The sequence below is a fragment of the Sminthopsis crassicaudata genome, chromosome 2 (genome assembly GCF_048593235.1).
Source record: "Sminthopsis crassicaudata isolate SCR6 chromosome 2, ASM4859323v1, whole genome shotgun sequence".
Taxonomy (NCBI): domain Eukaryota; kingdom Metazoa; phylum Chordata; class Mammalia; order Dasyuromorphia; family Dasyuridae; genus Sminthopsis; species Sminthopsis crassicaudata.
The window spans coordinates 122,563,179-122,581,984 of NC_133618.1; the positions used below are offsets into that span (position 1 = coordinate 122,563,179).

Below are 18,806 nucleotides of genomic sequence, written 5' to 3' on the forward strand. Positions count from 1 at the left end.
ATAAAAAGCGGAAAGGACCCACATGTACAAATATATTTATAGGAATTCCTTTTGTGGTGGCAAAGAACTGGAAATTGAGATGTCCATCATTGGAGAATGGATGAACAATGAATGTCATGGAATATTATTGTGCTATGAGAAATGATGATTTCAGAAAAACTCAGACTTACATGAATTGCTACTGAGTAAAGTGAGCAGAACTAGAACTAGTGCAATGATCAACTATAAGAGATATAGCACTTCTGAGCAATAGAGTGATCCAAGACAATTCCAAAAAACTCATGTCCAGAGAAAGAACTATGGAGTCTGAATGCAGGTCCAAGTATGCTATTTTCACTTTTTTGTTTGTTTGTTTTTCATGGTTTTCCCCTTTGTTTGGATTTTTTTTTTTACAATATGACTAATGTGAAAATATATTTAAGAGGATTGTACACGAATAACCTATATCATATTGTTTGTCATTTTGGGAAGAGAGATCAGGAGGGAGAGAGGGAGGAAAATTTCAGAACTCAAAATCTTACAAAAATGAATGCTGAAAACTAACTTTATATATAATTGGAAAATAAAATACTAAGTGGAGGGGAACATGCTATTCTGAGAAGGGGATCCATAGACTTCACCAGAGAGAGAGAGAGAGAGAGAGAGAGAGAGAGAGAGGAGGGAGAGAGAGGGAGGGAGAGAGAGAGATGAGACAGAGAGAGAGAGAGAGAGAGAAGAGAGAGACAGATTAAGAACTCCTTGGTTTGAAAGATAAAGGAACCTAATGACTAGAGTATGCAGTTCGTTGTTAAGCAGTGTATGTTTATTCAGTAACCCTTGCCTCACAAGGGCACTTCACTGACTAGCTATCTATCCACTGAATGAATGATGGGAACCAATGCTATTTTACTCCAGTGTTGGAAATCAAGATTACTTGCTCTTTATTCAACTGGGGCCTACTAGAGACAAGAAGCTTCAGTCCCATATCAGGATTTAATGCAAATTTCTTCCTAAGCCCAACCTGACTTTTTTTTTTTTTTTTTTTTTTAAAGGAAACCATTCATTCTCTCTCTGCTGACCCACATGCAAATGATTGGGCAGCCAGTCATAAGCACATACAAGACACCATACCTATTTTCCCAGACTCTGCTCTCAGGTTGAACTCCCAGTTCCTCGGTAACTTCAGAGACATTTTTTGTGCCAGATCTGGGTGGAAGCAGTTGGGTGGATCTAAGTAAGGGACTGCTGCCGTTCTCAGTCTTTTATCCGAGCTTTCCCTGGGGCCTTGCCTTCTTTTGAGATTTCTTGAAGAAACACACCAGCCTTGGACTTATGGAAGACTTGCCAGAAAGCTTCCTCCTTTTCAAGTATTTGGTAAGCACCTCACAAAAAGTACCTTCTTTCGCTCTGGTCCTAGGGGGAACTTGGTCAGGCCTCAGCCGGGCTCTAAAAACCCCTGCCCAAGGTGCTGGATCCTTTTAGTTCTTCCTGGCAGGTGCCCCACGGAGAGCTCCACCCAGGCCTTGAGAGGCCCAGAAACTCCGGTGCTGAATCTCAGACTTCATTGAGAGGCCGGGATAAGCAACGTCTGACCTTGCTTCTCTCTCTCTTTATTTTTTTTTCTTTTTCTTGAAGCCTCTGCTTCCGTGCATTTGAGGAAGTGGGTAGCCACTCCGGGTGGATGATGCATTATGAGAATACTTTTTTTTTTTTACTTAAGAAAATGGCTTCTGGATATGCTTGAGAAAGCAAAACACCCACTCTCGAGACATACTGCTATGGTTTTAATTAAAAAAAAAAACCCTTAAGTTATTTCTTACTCCCACCCTTTAACATTAAGAAATCCCCAAAGCTATCAAGTAGAAAAGCTTGTGTTGATATCCTTAGTCAGAGCTACAGGTTCCCAAAGGAACTATAAAGGCAGCTCAAGTCACTAAATCAATTCCGGAATCTCACCTCCTCGTTATTACCCTGGTTTTCTCAAATCCCTGTGCCTTGCAGAGGCCTATTAAATCAGGCCAATTTCTCTAGATAAGGAGAAGTTGGAGTGGGAAGAGCACGGGATTTTAGAATTGTATCTAAAGTGAGGTAAATGGGGCTCTGCTCAGGGACTCGTAGTCTAGAAAACATTGACCAAGATTGAACTCCTCTTGTAGGCAGAAACAATCGGGCTTCACATCTAGTCAGTAAGGATAATTAATTTAAATAGAAATCTCCCAGATGGTTGCTTCCTCCCTCAAAAAAGTTTTTCCAATACCCAGATGATCTATACTCTCATACCTAGTGACTCCCCAGTACATGCCCTAAGATTTCTGCATCTTCCCCATAGGACCTTGTGCTCTAAAATCCAGTTCTTATTCCCTACTACCTTAATTCAGCTGAATTTGTCTTAAATGTTGATCCAAAGGCACCATTTGTTTTGATTGCTTAGACTACATTTTGTGGTGTTTTCCTAGATATGAAAATAGTGGGAGTTATGAATCTTCTCAATTTAGCATCCCAGAAGGTGAGTTCAAATCCTAACCCTCCTGTGTAAACTTCAAGTCACTTCATTTCACTATATCTGTTTCCTTATCTGTAAAATGAGGGGTTAGACTCCATCATTGTTATTCTTATTGTTCAGTCATGTGTGACTGTGACCCCATAAATGAAAGCATAGCAAGTTCTATTCCCCACTGCTTCTCAAATTGTCCAAATTTATGTTTGCTGTTTCTATGACCCTCTCTATTCATCTCATCCTCTTGTCTTCTTTTCCTTTTGCCTTTAATCTTCCCCCAAATCAGTCTGTTCCAATAAATCCTGTCTTCTCATTATGTGATAAAAGTATTTAATCTTCAGCTTCAGTATTTCACCTTCCAGTGAATAGCCTGATTAGTGACTTATTTTCATCTCCTAGTTATCCGAGGGACTCTCAAAAGACTGGATCAGAAAGTTTTAAACTTTTTATGTGATTGTTTCCTTTAGTAGCCTGGTAAGTCATGGACACCTCAGAATACTGTTTTTAAATACATACAACAAAATACCTAAGATTTCAAAGGAAACATTATTATTTTAATTACAGAGATCAAGATTTCAAAAAGAAAAAGCAAACTGAAGGATCCCAGGTTAGAAACATTTGAATTAGACAATCTTTAAAATTCTTTCCATCTCAAGTTCCTACGATCCACCTCTTATCTAGAAATAGATATATTTCATCATGAGTCAGCTGGACTCCTGGTTATTCTGTCAAAATTCTCAAGTCCTGTTTGTATTTACAACATAATACAACATAAGTTGTTATTATATAAATTAATTTCCTGGTTCTACATACTTCACTTTGCATCAAAGCACATATCTTTCCAGATTTCTCTGAAACTATTTTCCTCTTTGTTTTTTACAACACAATAGCATTTCATTAAATTGATATATTATAACTTGTTCAGCCATCCTCAATTGAACAGCACTCCTTCAGTTTCCAATTCTTGCATTGTTTTAAATATTTTTATAATTATGGGTTCTTTTCTTCTTTCATTGATCTCTTTAGGACACAGACATAGTAGCACTATCAGTAGGTCAAAGTATATACACAGATTAATAACGTTAGTTTAATCACTTAATTTAACAATGGTTAGATTAGTTCACAGATCCAACAACAGTGTATTAATACACCTGTTTACTTACAAAGCATTTGCAATTTTCTTTTTTTTGTCACTTTTCAGCAAACATTTTTAATCATTTTTTCCATGCAAAGTGCTAGATATGGGTATATAAAAAGAGGTACAAAACATCTTGCCCTTCAAAGAGTTCATATTCTCATAGAGAGGGGTTAGACAGGGATATAAATAGAGTGGGAGTGAAATATGTACAAAAAAGACATGTTTAGGTGAATTTTTTTATAAATTTGAAGTGGAAGTGATCACTTTAGAATAGGAGGATTTCCATAGATTCAGGGATGGGTCCTTGGAGAAGGCAGCACCTGAATTGAGGATTGAGGGAAAGAAGAGACTTCATCAAATTGAAGGGTTTTTGGGGGTTTGGTTTTTTTTGTTTTTGTTTTTTTTAGGCTAGGGTTAAGTGACTTGCCCAGGGTCACACAGCTAGGAAGTGTTAAGTGTCTGAGACCAGATTTGAACTTGGGTCCTCCTGAATTCAGGGCTGGTGCTCTATCCACTGCGCCACCTAGCTGCCCCAAATTGAAGTATTATTAAAGAAAAGATCATTTCAGGAAGGGCAGACATTATGATTAAGGGCGCAGAGACAATAGTAGGCAAGAAGAGAGTAATAAACAAATTGGAATATAGTGTATGTATGTAAAAGGACTTAATGTGAGGAAGCATGGGGAAAAAATTGGGACCAAGTTGGAGAGGCCTTTGGATTGGTGGGTTTATATTTAATTTGGTGGTAACAACTTCGGACTTTTGAATAGAAGAGAAACAAAATCTGAGCAGTATATTAGAAAGATTCCTTGGGCAGTAATGTAAAAGAGGGACTAGAGAAGGTATAGAACAAATTAGGAAGCTATTTTTGCATTAATTTAATTGCTCTGCATTATCTGCTGAAGTGAAAATAAAGGAACTAGGAGTGGTAATATGAAATTTGGGAGAGCATAATTGTAAAAATTTTGTTTTCTTTCACTTTTTTTCCTTATTGATCTGATTTTTCTTGGGCAGCATGATATTTGTGGAAATGTGTATAGAAGAATTGCACATGTTTAATATATTTTGGATCACTTTAGGGGAGTGGGAGGAGTGGGAGGAAGGGAGGGAAAAAAAGTTAGAACACAAGGTTTTATAAAGGTGGATGTTGAGAATTATCCATGTAAATGTTTTGAAAATAAAAAGCTTTAATTAAAAAAAAAAACATTCTTCTCCTCAAAAAAAAAAATTATGTCACAAGCATTAGTCACAGATAACCAAGATTTGCTATTTTATTTTACATGAAAGAGCTTCACAGACTCAAACAAATACAATTAGGCAAGGCAGAGTCATACATGAATGAACAATTTACTTTTGGGGGAACACAATTTTTAAAATCTCAGGGGAGCACAGTCAGGCTCTAGGGAGTAAGGGAGGAATTGGGGAGAGGTCAGGGACAGATCAAGATGAAGTTCCTGATATCTATTATATCTCTTCATTTTGTCTATAACCTCTTCTCCTAAATAAACCTACCTTTTGTCAAAGAAAATTCTTACATGTCTACATCAATCTTATAATTTGGAACTAGGAATTGCTCTTCAAAATCACATCATTTGGTGCCAGAATTGCTCTAACTGCATTAAAAGCAAAACCACACTTACTCAGTTCATCCTAATAAAAAAAGTATTATTTTCTTTAAAAAAACAAAAAAAAATATCTTTCTGGTAAGACAGAACCTCCCAGAGCTTTTGCTCTGCTAGAAAAACTTTTGGAAATCCAAGGTCACCTCCACATAGTGCTAAGGGAGTTATTAGGGGGATAATAATTATTAATTCTGTAACAAAAAGTAACCCCAATAGTTCAAAGCATTTTATTAAATGACAGAGATGTTGTCTGCCTTACTCTCTTGCTCTATCCAAAAAGCATTTATAAAGTGCAGTTTTATTTGCAAGGCCCTGTTCTAATTACTGAAGATACAAGCATAAAATGAAACCTAACATGCTTTATTAGAATTGTGTTGTAGAATTCTTGTGTTTGTGATTTAAGTAATATCATAATCTTTGTGAATTGCTTGTTCCAGACGGTAAAGTGGAGTTTATGTGTTATCTTTATCTTAGTGTATTCACTTTTGATATGGAATAGGAATGCCCTAAGACTGGGGATGGAGTTGAGAGTTCTTCTAGTTCAGCCCCTGAATGAACTTACGAATAAAACAATTCAGCTTTTTGAATGGGATAGCATTTACAAACGGTCCTCCTAGGCAAAGGAGAGCGAGCACAACTCTGAATTAGTCAGTGGAGGAACAGAGCAAATATTTTAAAATTTTCTCTGTAGTGGCCAGCCACCCAAAATATACCCAAAGACTGCTCACTCCCCAGTTTCTATGTTCCCTTTCTATTGCAGTCCAAAGTCGTTCCATGAAACACCCCTGAGGATACCCGTTATTCATAACCTAAGGTTTCAAGCCCTATGGGGACCTTCACGTTATTGCCAAGGAGGATCTCAACCCCAGAAAGTATCCCAAAGGCTTTGCCTCCTGTATGCATCTAGCTCAGGGACCCAGATTTGTATCAATTTATGGTTGCCCTGGTCAGGGGTACTGACCTGGTACCAAAAACTGGTACCCAAAAAATGGCTGTAAAGAATTGGAAGAGAATCTTAAGATAGACTGGAAGCAGAGGGCTAGGTCAGGACCACCTCCTGTGTAACGGGTGATAAGTTCCTTGAGGTCACATCTCTTACATTCCCTTGACCCACTGATTTAACAATGGTCCTAGATATTAAGTAGAAATCTGGAGAATCTATCCGTTTCAAGACAGACTCACCCAAGCTTTTGATACCAATTCTGGTCTTCAGCACGATGATGCAGTGAGGCAAGTTAATTTTTCTGTCCTATTTTGTTAATGTAAGAGACAAGCATCCTACCAAGAACTCTGCAGACTCGCTGATGAAGCCAGGCAAAGATTTGTATTCACAATCTTGCAAGAACGAATGTCTAAAAGAATAGGCATGCTCTAAAAGTGCTAAAATCTGATTTTATACCCTATTCCCAAACAGCAAATCTCTTTCCTGATTTCCCATTGGCTGGGTACCACAAAGGTTACAGTCTATATGAAGCCCCTAATTTCCCTCATGTGAGTCTCCACCCCTAATTACATCTCCCCTTGGTGTTCACCTTATTTGGACATACTGATGATCATTTACAAAACGAATTACAAGTTCTATGTCATGTAGGCATTTACAAGTTGCAGAAGCAACATTTTGGGGGGTTTTTTGGTTTTTTTTTTTAAATTAAAGCTTTTTACTTTCAAAACATATGTGGGGGGGGCAGCTAGGTGTCGCAGTGGATAGAGCACCAGCCCTGAATTCAGGAGGACCTGAGTTCAAATCTGATCTCAGACACTTAACACTTCCTAGCTGTGTGACCCTGGGCAAGTCACTTGACCCCAGCCTCAGGGGGGGAGAAAAAAAAAAGTGTGAATAATTTTTCAATGTTCACCTTTGCAAAACCTTGTGTTCCAATTTTTTTCCCTCCCCTTCCCCCACTCTCTCCCCTAGATGGCAAGTAATCCAATATATGTTAAACATGTAAAAATATATGTTAAATCCAATATATGTATTCATATTTATACAATTATCTTGTTGCACAAGAAAAATTAAATCAAAAAGAAAAAATTGAGAAAGAAAATAAATTTCAAGCAAACAACAACAAAAAGAGTGAAAATGCTATCCACATTCAGTTCCCATGGTCCTCTCTCTGGGAGTAGATGGCTCCCTGCATCACAAGATTATTGGAACTGGCCTGAATCATCTCATTGTTGAAAAGAGACACGTCCTTCAGAATTGATCATCGTATAATCTTGATGCTGTGTATGATGATCTCCAGGCTCTGCTCACCTCACTCAGCATCAGTTCATATAAATCTCTCTAGGCCTTTCTGAAATCATCCTGTTGATCATTTCTTACAGAACAATAATATTCCATAACATTCATATACCATAATTTATTCAGCCATTCTCCAACTGATGGGCATCCACTCACTGGAAACCTTGACAGTATTCTCCACTCTGTCTTCTTTATAGTCTAATGTCTCTCCTCCTTATTTACCTCCCTATTTACCATCTGTCTTAACATCTGTTGAGATGTGAGTCTTGTATCTCCCTATCTACTTCTATCCTGCATAAAAACATGTTCTAGGTAGTCAACTCTGCTCCATCTGCAGGGCCATTCTGGTCTTTGTTGTCCTGAGATTTATAATTTTCCTATTATTTGATGTATGTGTAATAATTAATCAAACTATTTAGATTTGTTGGAGCACCCCTACTTTTCAGGGGATCCTGACAGGGAAAGAGATTGCAGCTGACATATTGCAGCCATGACTGATCGATCAGATCCCCTATTTCGCTAAGAATCCCTGTGTTTGTAACCACCAAGTGAACTGAACCAGTTGGTCGTTGCTGTTCCTGCCACACTAACCCTGGTTCTGTGAACCTCCTAAATGATCACAAGGCTCAATAACACTAATGACTCGGACATAATCACAAGGCTCAATGACCCAAGAATGCCTGTCCAGCCTTCTTGTTCTGTTGTGGTCCAGCCTTCTGTGGCTTTCATATTTAAAAGCTCTATTGCTGCCATAAGCAAGTGAGCCCCCTTTCTTAGGAAGATGGACTTTGCTTGCAAGCTATTTCTCACTTTGAAATTAAACTTCTGTTTGATTTTGTTTGATCTGTCTCTAGCCTGCTTTATTAAGCTCCAACCACCCACAAGTTAGAGACAGGTCCAGTCCAGTTGACATTTAAATTTCTTTTGATATACACACCAAAAAGGTTTAAGAACCCCTAGAAGAATACAAGAGTTATGAGAAATGGAATGAGGCATTAACAAGTCTATCTATAACTCCCTGTTACAAGTGGCCCATGAGTCTATGTTATATGATATACATTTACATAAAGAATTGATATCATTACATAAGAAAAAAGAGCCATTCCTCAATAAATAAGGGGTCAGAAGAGAAGAATCAATAGATTTCAAGAGAAAAAATATAACATCAATAGCCACATGGGAAAAAGTATCCCTAAAATGCTATGAAAAAAGGACCTTAAAAACCTAACTCTAAGAGCCACTACACACCAGAGTGGCAAAAATGCCAAAAGATAAAAATACATTGTCAGAGTTTGTCAAAAACAAGGCAAACTAGTTCAAAATTATGGAGTTCTGCTTCAACCATTCTGGAAAATAATTTGGAATTGTATACCAAAGGTCATTAAAGTTCAAAACTGCAAAAAGGCTTGTAGAACATCTTGTGTTTCTTTTAAAATTACTATACAGGGTATAAGTTTATATATAGTTCCTTGTACATGCCTCTTCCTTGTTCTTTTCTGTGTTTTGAAATGTTTGTTATTTTTGATGATTGTTGAAAACAAATTTTTGAAAGAAAAACAGGAAATGAAAAGAAAATACTATTACACAAAAAGTGAGATCTTAGCATAATTGTCAAGGGGTATCCTCTCTGAGAAGAGCTATCTCATTTCATTGGTTAGGAAAACATCAGGACAAGAGAGAAGAGAGTGGAATCCTAAAATGAAATCTAAATTATCAGTAACCAAAAACCAAGCCAGGTCAGTCTCCGGTTTCTTTGTAGTGAAGAGATATCAAGGATTAAGATGGACAAGAAACAGAGTTGTTGAAATGAAAATTCAAACCTCTACCTTAATGCTAAACACCATTGCAATATAAAGATCAGTCAGAAAATCTGAGCTCAAGCATTTATGGTAGCTCCTGGCCTGCACATTCCCCTCCTGATTCAGTCATGCTATTTTTAGACTGTAGGCTCATGCAAAGCTAGACGCAGGATTTCTTGAGCATTAACTCCCCCTGAATGCTACCTTCCCTGGAGACTTAAAATGACACAAGTGACTTTGTCCTAGATTTTTTTTAGGGTCTCAGTGCAACAGAAAGAGACTCGGATCATAAGGTCCAATCGAAGTTCTGACATTTCCCAATAATACTCTGCCTACCTCTCAGAGCCAAGAATAAAGCATTTTATAAGCTTTAGTAAACTATACAATTGTGAGCATGATTATAAATGTTTAGAGTTTTAATTTGTAGTCAAGGTTTGTATAGACCATCAATATATGGTGAGGGACATGCATCAGACCATGTCAATGATATCAGGACTTGGTGTCCAGGGCCTGAGACTAGTTCTAAGAAAATAACAGTAGGGACCATAAAAGAAGTGAGGGATCTGGAGTATCTGGATTTTTCTCTGGCACCCTCTGGTTCTGTCCAGAAAAACCCCTGCCTCTAGGTTCTAGAAAGTGTCCTGGAGACTTTTCAATTATCACCTCAAGCCCTCAAACTAAGGATTGAGTCTTTTTGCCCTTCACTTCACAGTGACTATTTCAGTATGACACTCCCCCCACGCTACTGCTTTCTATTTAATTGGGGGTTTTCAGGTCAATAATTGTGATGACCACATTAACACCTTGGATACCTTAGAATCAGCCAGAGTCAGGATAAACAAAAGTCCTTGGTCTTTAATGGTAGAAGTGAAGGGAATGGACTTCCAGGACCTCCACGACCTCTCCTCTTCATCTCCCGCCCAGAAATGACTCTGGCTAGTCTTACTCCACACTCTAGTCCCTCCTACAATTCTTTGTATACACCAAACAATTGAGCCAGCACAGGATAGTGGGAAGGGCCATTTTCCAAGCATATTCTTATAGAGTATTGTCCAATGGGTAATTAGCCTCAAGTATTCGGTTGTCCGACCTCAGTGCATGAACTCAGAGTTTTAGCCTTTTACATCTCCCACTTTCTTTTGTTTTCAAATACAGGTAGTCACGCCCCCCCCCCAACTTCTCAGGAAAGGAGGCTGAGGGTTTTCAAGTCCTACAACAGTCTTATGATGTCTCAGAGAATCCAATGATTCCTGAGGGTTTTCAAGTCCTACAATTTTTGATGTCCATGGGTCAAACGCCATAACTGCCAGGCTTTTTCAGTGGTGGGCACAGTCAGCAATGGAACCACCCGATGTTTCTTGGATCTTCTCGTTTCAAGGGTCTGCTCTGTCTCTCTCCAATGGACAAGGCGAATACAACTCATTGGCGCCCATCTGATTCCTTCTCCGTCTGTGGAGATACAAAAAAACCCTCTCCCCCAAGCAGTTAACCTATCTGGTCCCTTCCATTCACCACTTTTTGGATCTCTCCACATCACCTGGCGATTATCTAAAGACAGGGGAGCTTTTTTGTAGTGGCTAGAAACTGGAAGATGAATGGATGTCCATCAATTGGAGAATGGTTGGGTAAATTATGATATATGAATGTTATGGAATATTATTGTTCTGTAAGAAATGACCACCAAGAAGAATACAGAGAGGCTTGGAGGGACTTACATCAACTGATGCTGAGTGAAATGAGCAGAACCAGAAGATCATTATATGTAAGGGGCCTTTAAATGGGTGCCACAGTGCATCGGGAGATTGAGGCCCAGAAGTAATTTCTGTGGATATTAGGACTGCCCTTGGGCGGGATCCTGGCCATATTGAGATAGCTTCGTAATGGGTGACTCTCTCGCTGATTGGCTGTGTGTGTGACCTCACAGGCCCTATGTAAGCCCACTGCAGGCAGCAACCGCCCTCTTTAACCTCGTGCTGTTCACCCTGGCTCCTAGCCTGGGTGGCCAAGCCAAGATGGGTAGCCAAAAGAGGTAAGGGTTTTGGTAGTGAACACATGGGTCTTCTGACCAGGTGTTCACCAGGGAACCAACAAGTCAGGGCATCAGTTAGGGCATTATGGGAGTAGGTATAATAAAGGCTTTTAAGATTACATGTGGTTGTTCTTGAGTACACTACTGGTTATTAAACTATAGATTCAAGAGATTGTGGCCAGAGACCTTAGAAGGCCTCAGAGGAGGCGAGCCGGGTAGAGCTCACACTGCAAAGGACAGTGGTCAAAGGTACTCTGGTGGGTCTAGGACAGACTAGTAATTGTAACTGCCAGGAGAGCACGTTACAAATGGCGCCCAACGTGGTGGACGCATCAGGAATTATCAGGTTTTGAAAATATTTAATATTCAGAATTAAGATTCTGAAAGATCCGGTAGAAATGCCACTTAAGAGGGAAGACAGAGAAGCAATATGGACCCAGGTAACTCTGGGATCAGGCTCAAGGACACAGCTGAACATAATGCTTATATCAAGAGGTTAAAGAGCCAGATGGAAGATCTTTTAACAAAGATCACCACTGAAGAATAGCAGGAAGCTTGTAATCAAGCTCCCAGAAGGCTATCCCCACACCTATTTGATATAGCTCCGAGAGGGAGCAACCTAGAGCTAATGCGATTGTATGACAGTATAGAGTACGAAATGCCACAGCAAGAGTTGCTGGAATTGCAGGTTAAACTACAGATGGAGATAGAGAAAGAAGAAAAAGCTAGGTTACTACAGATAGAACAGGAAGAGTTCAAACCAGTGGCTGAAATTAAGGAAGGAAATAAACGAACCACATGGACTTCAGTTGTAGAAATTCTTCTTAGCATTTTGTTGGTTTACCTCCTGCATTGTTGTTTTAAGGAATGTATTGATTACTCTTTCATTGAGAAGAAGTTTAGTTCTTTTTATGTGCAAAGCTCAGGTTTGATTTTAAATCAGCCTTTGGGGGATTTTCCAATTCTTCTTCCCTCTGCCTCACCTTCTTGGGCCAAGGGAGAAGGGGGAGGAGGAAAAGGAAGGGCGATAATATCATCAGCACTGCCCATCAATCCATTCAAAACTCCGGTGTCTTCATTTCAAAGGACTGGAGTAGGCTTTATGCCCCAAGGCAAAAAGGAATTGTGGGGTATTGAGTATAATCAGAAAAGTTTTAAAAATACAGTTCAGTTAATTTCTAAGAAACCTTACAGGGATAAGATCTTGCAGTTAGAGAGAGTGGAGTTTTATACTTATAAAACTGCTAGGATCGTCTTTGGAGAGTTGGAACTCCTCTTTTCTTACCTCGTGGATTTTCCACTTCCACAGGTGAGCTTGATTTCCCATCCCCCTACGGGTACTTATAAAACAGTGTTTATGTTTAGAATGGGTTGGAAAATTGCTGTTTTAATCACTAGAATAAATAGACAGTGTGTGATCTTTGACCCAGGAGGAAAAGTAATATCAGATTTATTGATTCACACTCCTGGAGTACAATTCGGTATCAGAAACTCAAACTTTGATTTTTAGGCAAAAGAATTCAGGGATATAGCCGAGTGTTCTAGTAAAGTCATTACTGCACAGACTATCCCCAAGATCTTCTCTTCTAAACAAGAGAAGGGAATTTTGGGATATGTGATTGCTTACAATTTTAAAATTTTTATTTTACATTTTTAAACACTTTTGATTTTACATCTTCAAAGTATTTTGATTTTACATTTTAAAGTTATTTTGGTTTTACATTTTTAAATTCTTTGCATTTTACCTTAGCAATGCACTTCAGGCATACACAGAAAGTGCAGCTAAGTGACAGACTGACTTTTGTTAATCTTTTTGACAACAACTTTGTTTCCACTGTGATGTGGAAAGGCCTGGATGGCATTTGGAAAGGCCCAAGTTGGGCCCCGGGGACATTCCTTCCTAGGTGCAGATCCAGCAGCAGAGTTCATCCCCACCAGAGACATTTGTAACCTGGGGATCCAAGAGAAGGACCAGACAACAGTCCAGAGAGACCAGCCAGATGTCCGCAGCCCTTCAGACGCTGATGGCAGCGATGCCCCTCCTGACCGTGACACCAGAGACAGCAGACACAGTTCCAGTGTTGCAGCTGAAATGGACTGTTTTGGGTGATACGCAATATAAAGACTGTAAATGGACAATGGGCCTGCTTGCTTCTCCCGTGGCTACTTGCCATATGGTGGCCTGGGAAGAGGCTTTGCCCTATGCTTTCTATTGAAGGACTATGCTTTTAAATTAGTGGGTGAAAAACCAACACACCCACCTGCCGTTGTTATTGAGACAATGTTACTGGACATGACTGCTTATGTGCACCTGTGAAACTAGAATTGCTCTAGGATTGTGAAAAGTGCAATTGAGAATTGTGATAAACTAGAATTGTTCTAGGATTGTGAAAAGTGCAATAGAGAATTGTGATAAGCTAGAATTGTTCTAGGAGTGTGAAAAGTGCAACAGAAAATTGTAAGAAACTAGAATTGGTCTAGAACTGTGATAAATGTAACTAGAATTGTGACAACCTACCTACTGATATTTGTTAACTAGAATTGTGATGTTTTACCTTGTTGACTTCCCACCTCAGTGTTGACATCCTACCTCATTGGCATCCAACCTCTTTGGCCTATTATCTCGAGTATGACTTTGATGAATGGGTTGAACATTTGGGCCACTGTTGAGCCTGGTTCTCATGTCATACTTCTGTTTACAGTTCTGCTGCTTTGTACCTCCTTGGGCATAACACTGTCATCTCATGGATCAAGTGAACTATAGCTGGTGCTAAAAGTTTAGCTTGGTGAGATGTGCGATTCCCGCAAAACAAGAGAAAGGGAATTGTAAGGGCCCTTTAAATGGGCGGACACAGTGCATCGGGAGATTGAGGCCCGGAAGTAATTTCTGTGGATATTAGGACTTCCCTTGGGCGGGATCCTGGCCATATTGAGATAGCTTCGTAATGGGTGACTCTCTCGCTGATTGGCTGTGTGTGTGACCTCACAGGCCCTATGTAAGCCCACTGCAGGCAGCAACCGCCCTCTTTAACCTCGTGCTGTTCACCCTGGCTCCCCAGCCTGGGTGGCCAAGCCAAGATGGGTAGCCAAAAGAGGTAAGGATTTTGGTAGTGAACACATGGGTCTTCTGACCAGGTGTTCACCAGGGAACCAACAAGTCAGGGCATCAGTCAGGGCATTATGTGAGTAGGTATAATAAAGGCTTTTAAGATTACACGTGGCTGTTCTTGAGTGCGCTACCGGTTACTAAGCTATAGATTCAAGAGATTGTGGCCAGAGACCTTAGAAGGCCTCAGAGGAGGCGAGCCGGGTAGAGCTCACACTGCAAAGGACAGTGGTCAAAGGTACTCTGGTGGGTCTAGGACAGACTAGTAATTGTAACTGCCAGGAGAGCACGTTACAATTATACACTTCAACAATGATACTGTATGAGGATGTATGCTGATGGAAATGGATATCTTCAACATAGAGAAGAACTAATCCAATTCCAATTGATCAATAATGGACAGAATCAGCTACACCCAGAGAAGAAACACTGGAAAATGAGTGTAAACTGTTAGCATTTTTTGTTTTTCTTCCCAGGTTATTTTTACCTTCAGAATCCAATTCTTCCTTTGCAACAGCAACAAAACAAAAATTCAGTTCTGCACATATATATATTGTATCTAGGATGTACTATAACATATTTAATATGTATAGGAATGCCTGCCATCTAGGGGAAGGGGTGGAGGGGAGGGGAAAATTCAGAACAGAAGGGAGTACAAGGGATAATGCTGTAAAAAATTACCTATGCATATGTACTGTCAAAAAAAGTGTTATAATTATAAAATTAATTAAAAAATAATAATAAGAGGGAAAAAAGAGAGTTATACAAGAAAAAATAAATAAATAAATAAATAATGAAATAAAATAAAATAAAGATAGTAAAGCTCCTCCCACTGGACACTGCCCTTCTGGTGGGTTATAAAACCTGTCTGCCAGAGCCAGTGCACCTTTTTCAAAAATCAAGTTAATAGTATAAAGAGCTAGATTTAGAAGTTCTCTAGAGTTACCTGTGGCTCCCCCTTTCTTTTGTTTTTGGAGGAGTGTCTTAATGTCTCTTTCTCTCCTTTCTTCTATTGCCTGTCCTTGAGGATCAAAGGGTATGGCAGTGGCTTGTAAAATCTTATATTGTGCACAAAAGTGTGCAAAATGTTTAGAAGTATATGCAGGTCCATTGTCTGTTTTTATTGCTTGTGGCACACCCATAATTGCAAATGCTTATATAGGGAATTCAGTGACCACTCGGGCTGTCTCTTTTGTTCCTGGTATTGCAAAAGTGAATCCTGAAAAGGTGTCTATCACAACATGGATAAAACAGACAACCAAAAGATTTATAATAGGTCACATCCATTTGCCAAATTTTATTGGTCTCTAACCATGAAGGTTCTTCCCTGGAGGGAGTGTAGGAGCATGGAAAGGAAGGCAAGCTGGCCAAATTGTAAATGTAAAGCTCGGACAGCCTGATGTTATTTAAAATGAGATTCTTGTGCTTCTTGAAATAAAGGTGTATTAGCCAACATAGTTAGAAGGCTATCTGCCTTTGAATTATCATCAAAAATAGGACCTGGAAGTCCACTATGAGAGTGGACATGCAAGATAAAAATCTTACCTGGATGCTTTCTCACTTGCTCTTGAAGTTTCTTAAAGAGCTGATATATGTTGGAGGCTACAAATTTTATTTGCCTCTGGCAATTCTTTGTACCACACCTACTGAATAGGCCGAATCAGATATTATATTTATATCTCTTGGATAATAAGTAAGAGCTAGAATGATTGCATACAATTCATTTTGCTGTGTGGACTGAAAAGGAGTTCTGATTACTCTCTTTATAGTTAAGTCACAAGAGTGTACAGCGCAAATATTATGTTTGGATGCATCTGTAAACATAGTTGGTCCTTTAAGAGGAACTTTAGAAACCTTTTCTTCAAGAATCTATTGTCAATTATGTAACAGTCTGGTTGTTTTTAATGGAGACCCATGTGTAAAATTTGGAGCCATGGCTAATAAAATTTGCCACTCTGGGATGGTTTCACAGCACACATTAACTTGTGCATTAGTATAAACGGTGTATATTTTGTCAGGTCCCATCCCAGATGATTGTACTACTCATTTAATGGCCTTTAATAAAATTCTAGCCACAAGCACTGGGTAAGGAATAAGGCTTTGTTCTTTGTGCTGGGAGGTTCACCCACTCTATCACACTGTCTCCTTGATGAAGGACGGCTGTGGGTGCCTCCTTAAAATGTTAAATAATGGTTGTAATTGACAGGTCATCAAGCCTAACCCTGGACTATCAATTTCTGAAAGTCATTTAAAGTGTTTAGCTTCTCTGTTCTTAAGGAGAGTTTTTGTACTGTAAGCACCTTAGGATATACTTCATATCCTAAATATTGAAAAGGAGCATGTCTTTGAATTTTTTTCTGAAGCTATGTGCAATTTATAATTCCTTAGTGTTTCTATGGTTTTTTTGTAGATATGCTTCTAACATTTGTTCCTTGGGTGCACATCCCAATATATCATCCATGTAATGTAATAACATTACTTTTGGAAATGCTTTTCTTACTGGAGTAAGAGCAGCAGCAACATACATTTGACACATAGTAGGGCTGTTTTTCATTCCCTGTGGCAAAACTGTCCATTCCTAGCTTTTATAAGGCTCAGCTAAGTTAACGCTGGGCACTGAAAAGGCAAATCTTTTCACATCCTCCTTATCTAGAGGGATAGAATAGAAACAATCCTTAATGTCTATAACCCACAGAGGCCATTCTCTAGGCAGTTGAGTAGGAGATGGAAGTCCAGGTTGAAGAGTTCCCATAGTTTCCATCTGTTCATTTACCTTTCTTAAATCAGTCAACATCCTCCATTTTCCAGATTTCTTTTTTACAACAAATACTGGGGAATTCCAAGGACTTAGAGAAGGTTGTAAGTGTCCTTGGTCAAGTTGTTCCTGTACTATGTCTAATAAGGCCTGAATTTTATTGCTACCTAAGGGCCACTGTTCTGTCCACACTGGTGTATCAGTTTTCCATTGGATAGGAACAGGTGCTTCAGACCTTCAACAGCAGCCCTGGCTAAAAAACCGAAGTACTCATTTTTAACCCTAATTGTTGTAAAATGTCTCTTCCCCATAAATTGATGGGGATTTTTTCAACTATAAAAGGAGTAAAAACTCCTGTTTCATCTTCAAATATCCATCTCAAAGGAGTAGCACTAACTTCAGCTGCTATTGATCCTCCTACCCCAGACATGTAGGTGTCTGGGCCAGTTGGCACCTCTAATGACTGTATTATCTGCACCTGTGTCCACCAGTCCTTCTAATGCTATGCCATTTATATAGATGGTGAGCATAGGTCGGTCAGCTGTCACAGCTGCTGTCCAGTATATTCCTAGGTTTTGCTGCTTGTAGTGACAACGTGGGCTACTATAACCAGATTGCTTATTAGGGGTCTGTATCAATAAACCCTATGCTACTACTTCCCCTGGTTGATAAGTCACACATTGTCTACCTGTATTAGTGACTGGGATGTTATCTACACATTCCCCAGTTTCCCACATCAGTGTATGGATGGACACCTCTCAGGAGGTGAAATGGTCAAGCCTACTGTGCCTGGAGGTAAGGGATCCGTAAGCTGGAGAGGAACAGATTTCACTTCTCCAGGGGGTATCTTAGTTGTCCCAGCTACATACAACTCTATCCTCCCTAATTGTAATCCTTTTCTCCCATCAGGATGCTCGGTTGTTTGATCTCAGTACATCAATTCAGTTTCAGCCCTTTACAAATAATAATTGCTAGTAGTTATAAAGCACTTTTAATTTGCAAAGTATTTTATTTATGTTCTCCTTTGATTCTCACAATTTTTTAAGTTCTATTATTATCCCAACTCTTACAGACAAAGCTAAGAAAGATTAAGTGACTGGACTAATATCACACAGTTCCAGATTTCAACTCCAGCACCATGTACTGTAACACCTACCTGCCTGCAACTTAATTTGAAGACCTGAATTCAAATCCTCCCTCAAATACTTATTACCTACGTGATCCTCAGCAAGTTATTTAAATTGTTTGCTTTAGTTTCCTCATCTGTAAAATAAGCTAAAGAAAATGACAAACTACTCCAGTTTGTCAAGAAAACCCCCATGAGATCATGAAGAGTCAGACACGACTAAACAACTAATGTGTTAAGCACTGTGCTAAGTACTAGGAATACTAAAACAAAACAAAAAAACAAAAAATTAAAAGTCCCTGCCCTCAGGGAGCTTAATGTTAGAGACAACATACAAATAACTATGTACAATCTAAATACAAGATAAACTGTAAAGAGACAAGGAGTAATTCATCAATGTTTATTAAGCATACCCTGTGTACAAGGCACTGTGCTAAGCATGAGGGAATATGCAAGGTTTAGTTTAAGGAGATAATGGAAAGGGTGATGGGCTTGATGTGTTAAGAGAACCTA

At 39.2% G+C, this 18,806-nt stretch overlaps 1 protein-coding gene and 1 long non-coding RNA gene across 2 annotated transcripts in view; one reads left to right on the top strand and one right to left on the bottom strand.

Moving 5' to 3' along the window:
* ARHGAP25 (Rho GTPase activating protein 25) overlaps positions 1–1,300 on the bottom strand; it is a 95,383-nt gene extending 94,083 nt beyond the window's left edge. The window contains exon 1 of the mRNA XM_074287150.1: positions 1,111–1,300. Coding sequence (XP_074143251.1) covers positions 1,111–1,171 — 61 coding nt within the window. The 5' untranslated portion in view covers positions 1,172–1,300. The remainder of the gene's footprint in view (positions 1–1,110) is intronic.
* LOC141554830 (uncharacterized) lies at positions 1,265–18,326 on the top strand. The gene is made up of 3 exons (XR_012485972.1): positions 1,265–1,353; positions 2,436–2,485; positions 18,240–18,326. It is a non-coding gene; the product is annotated as an uncharacterized LOC141554830 (long non-coding RNA).
* Positions 18,327–18,806: the final 480 nt, after the last annotated feature.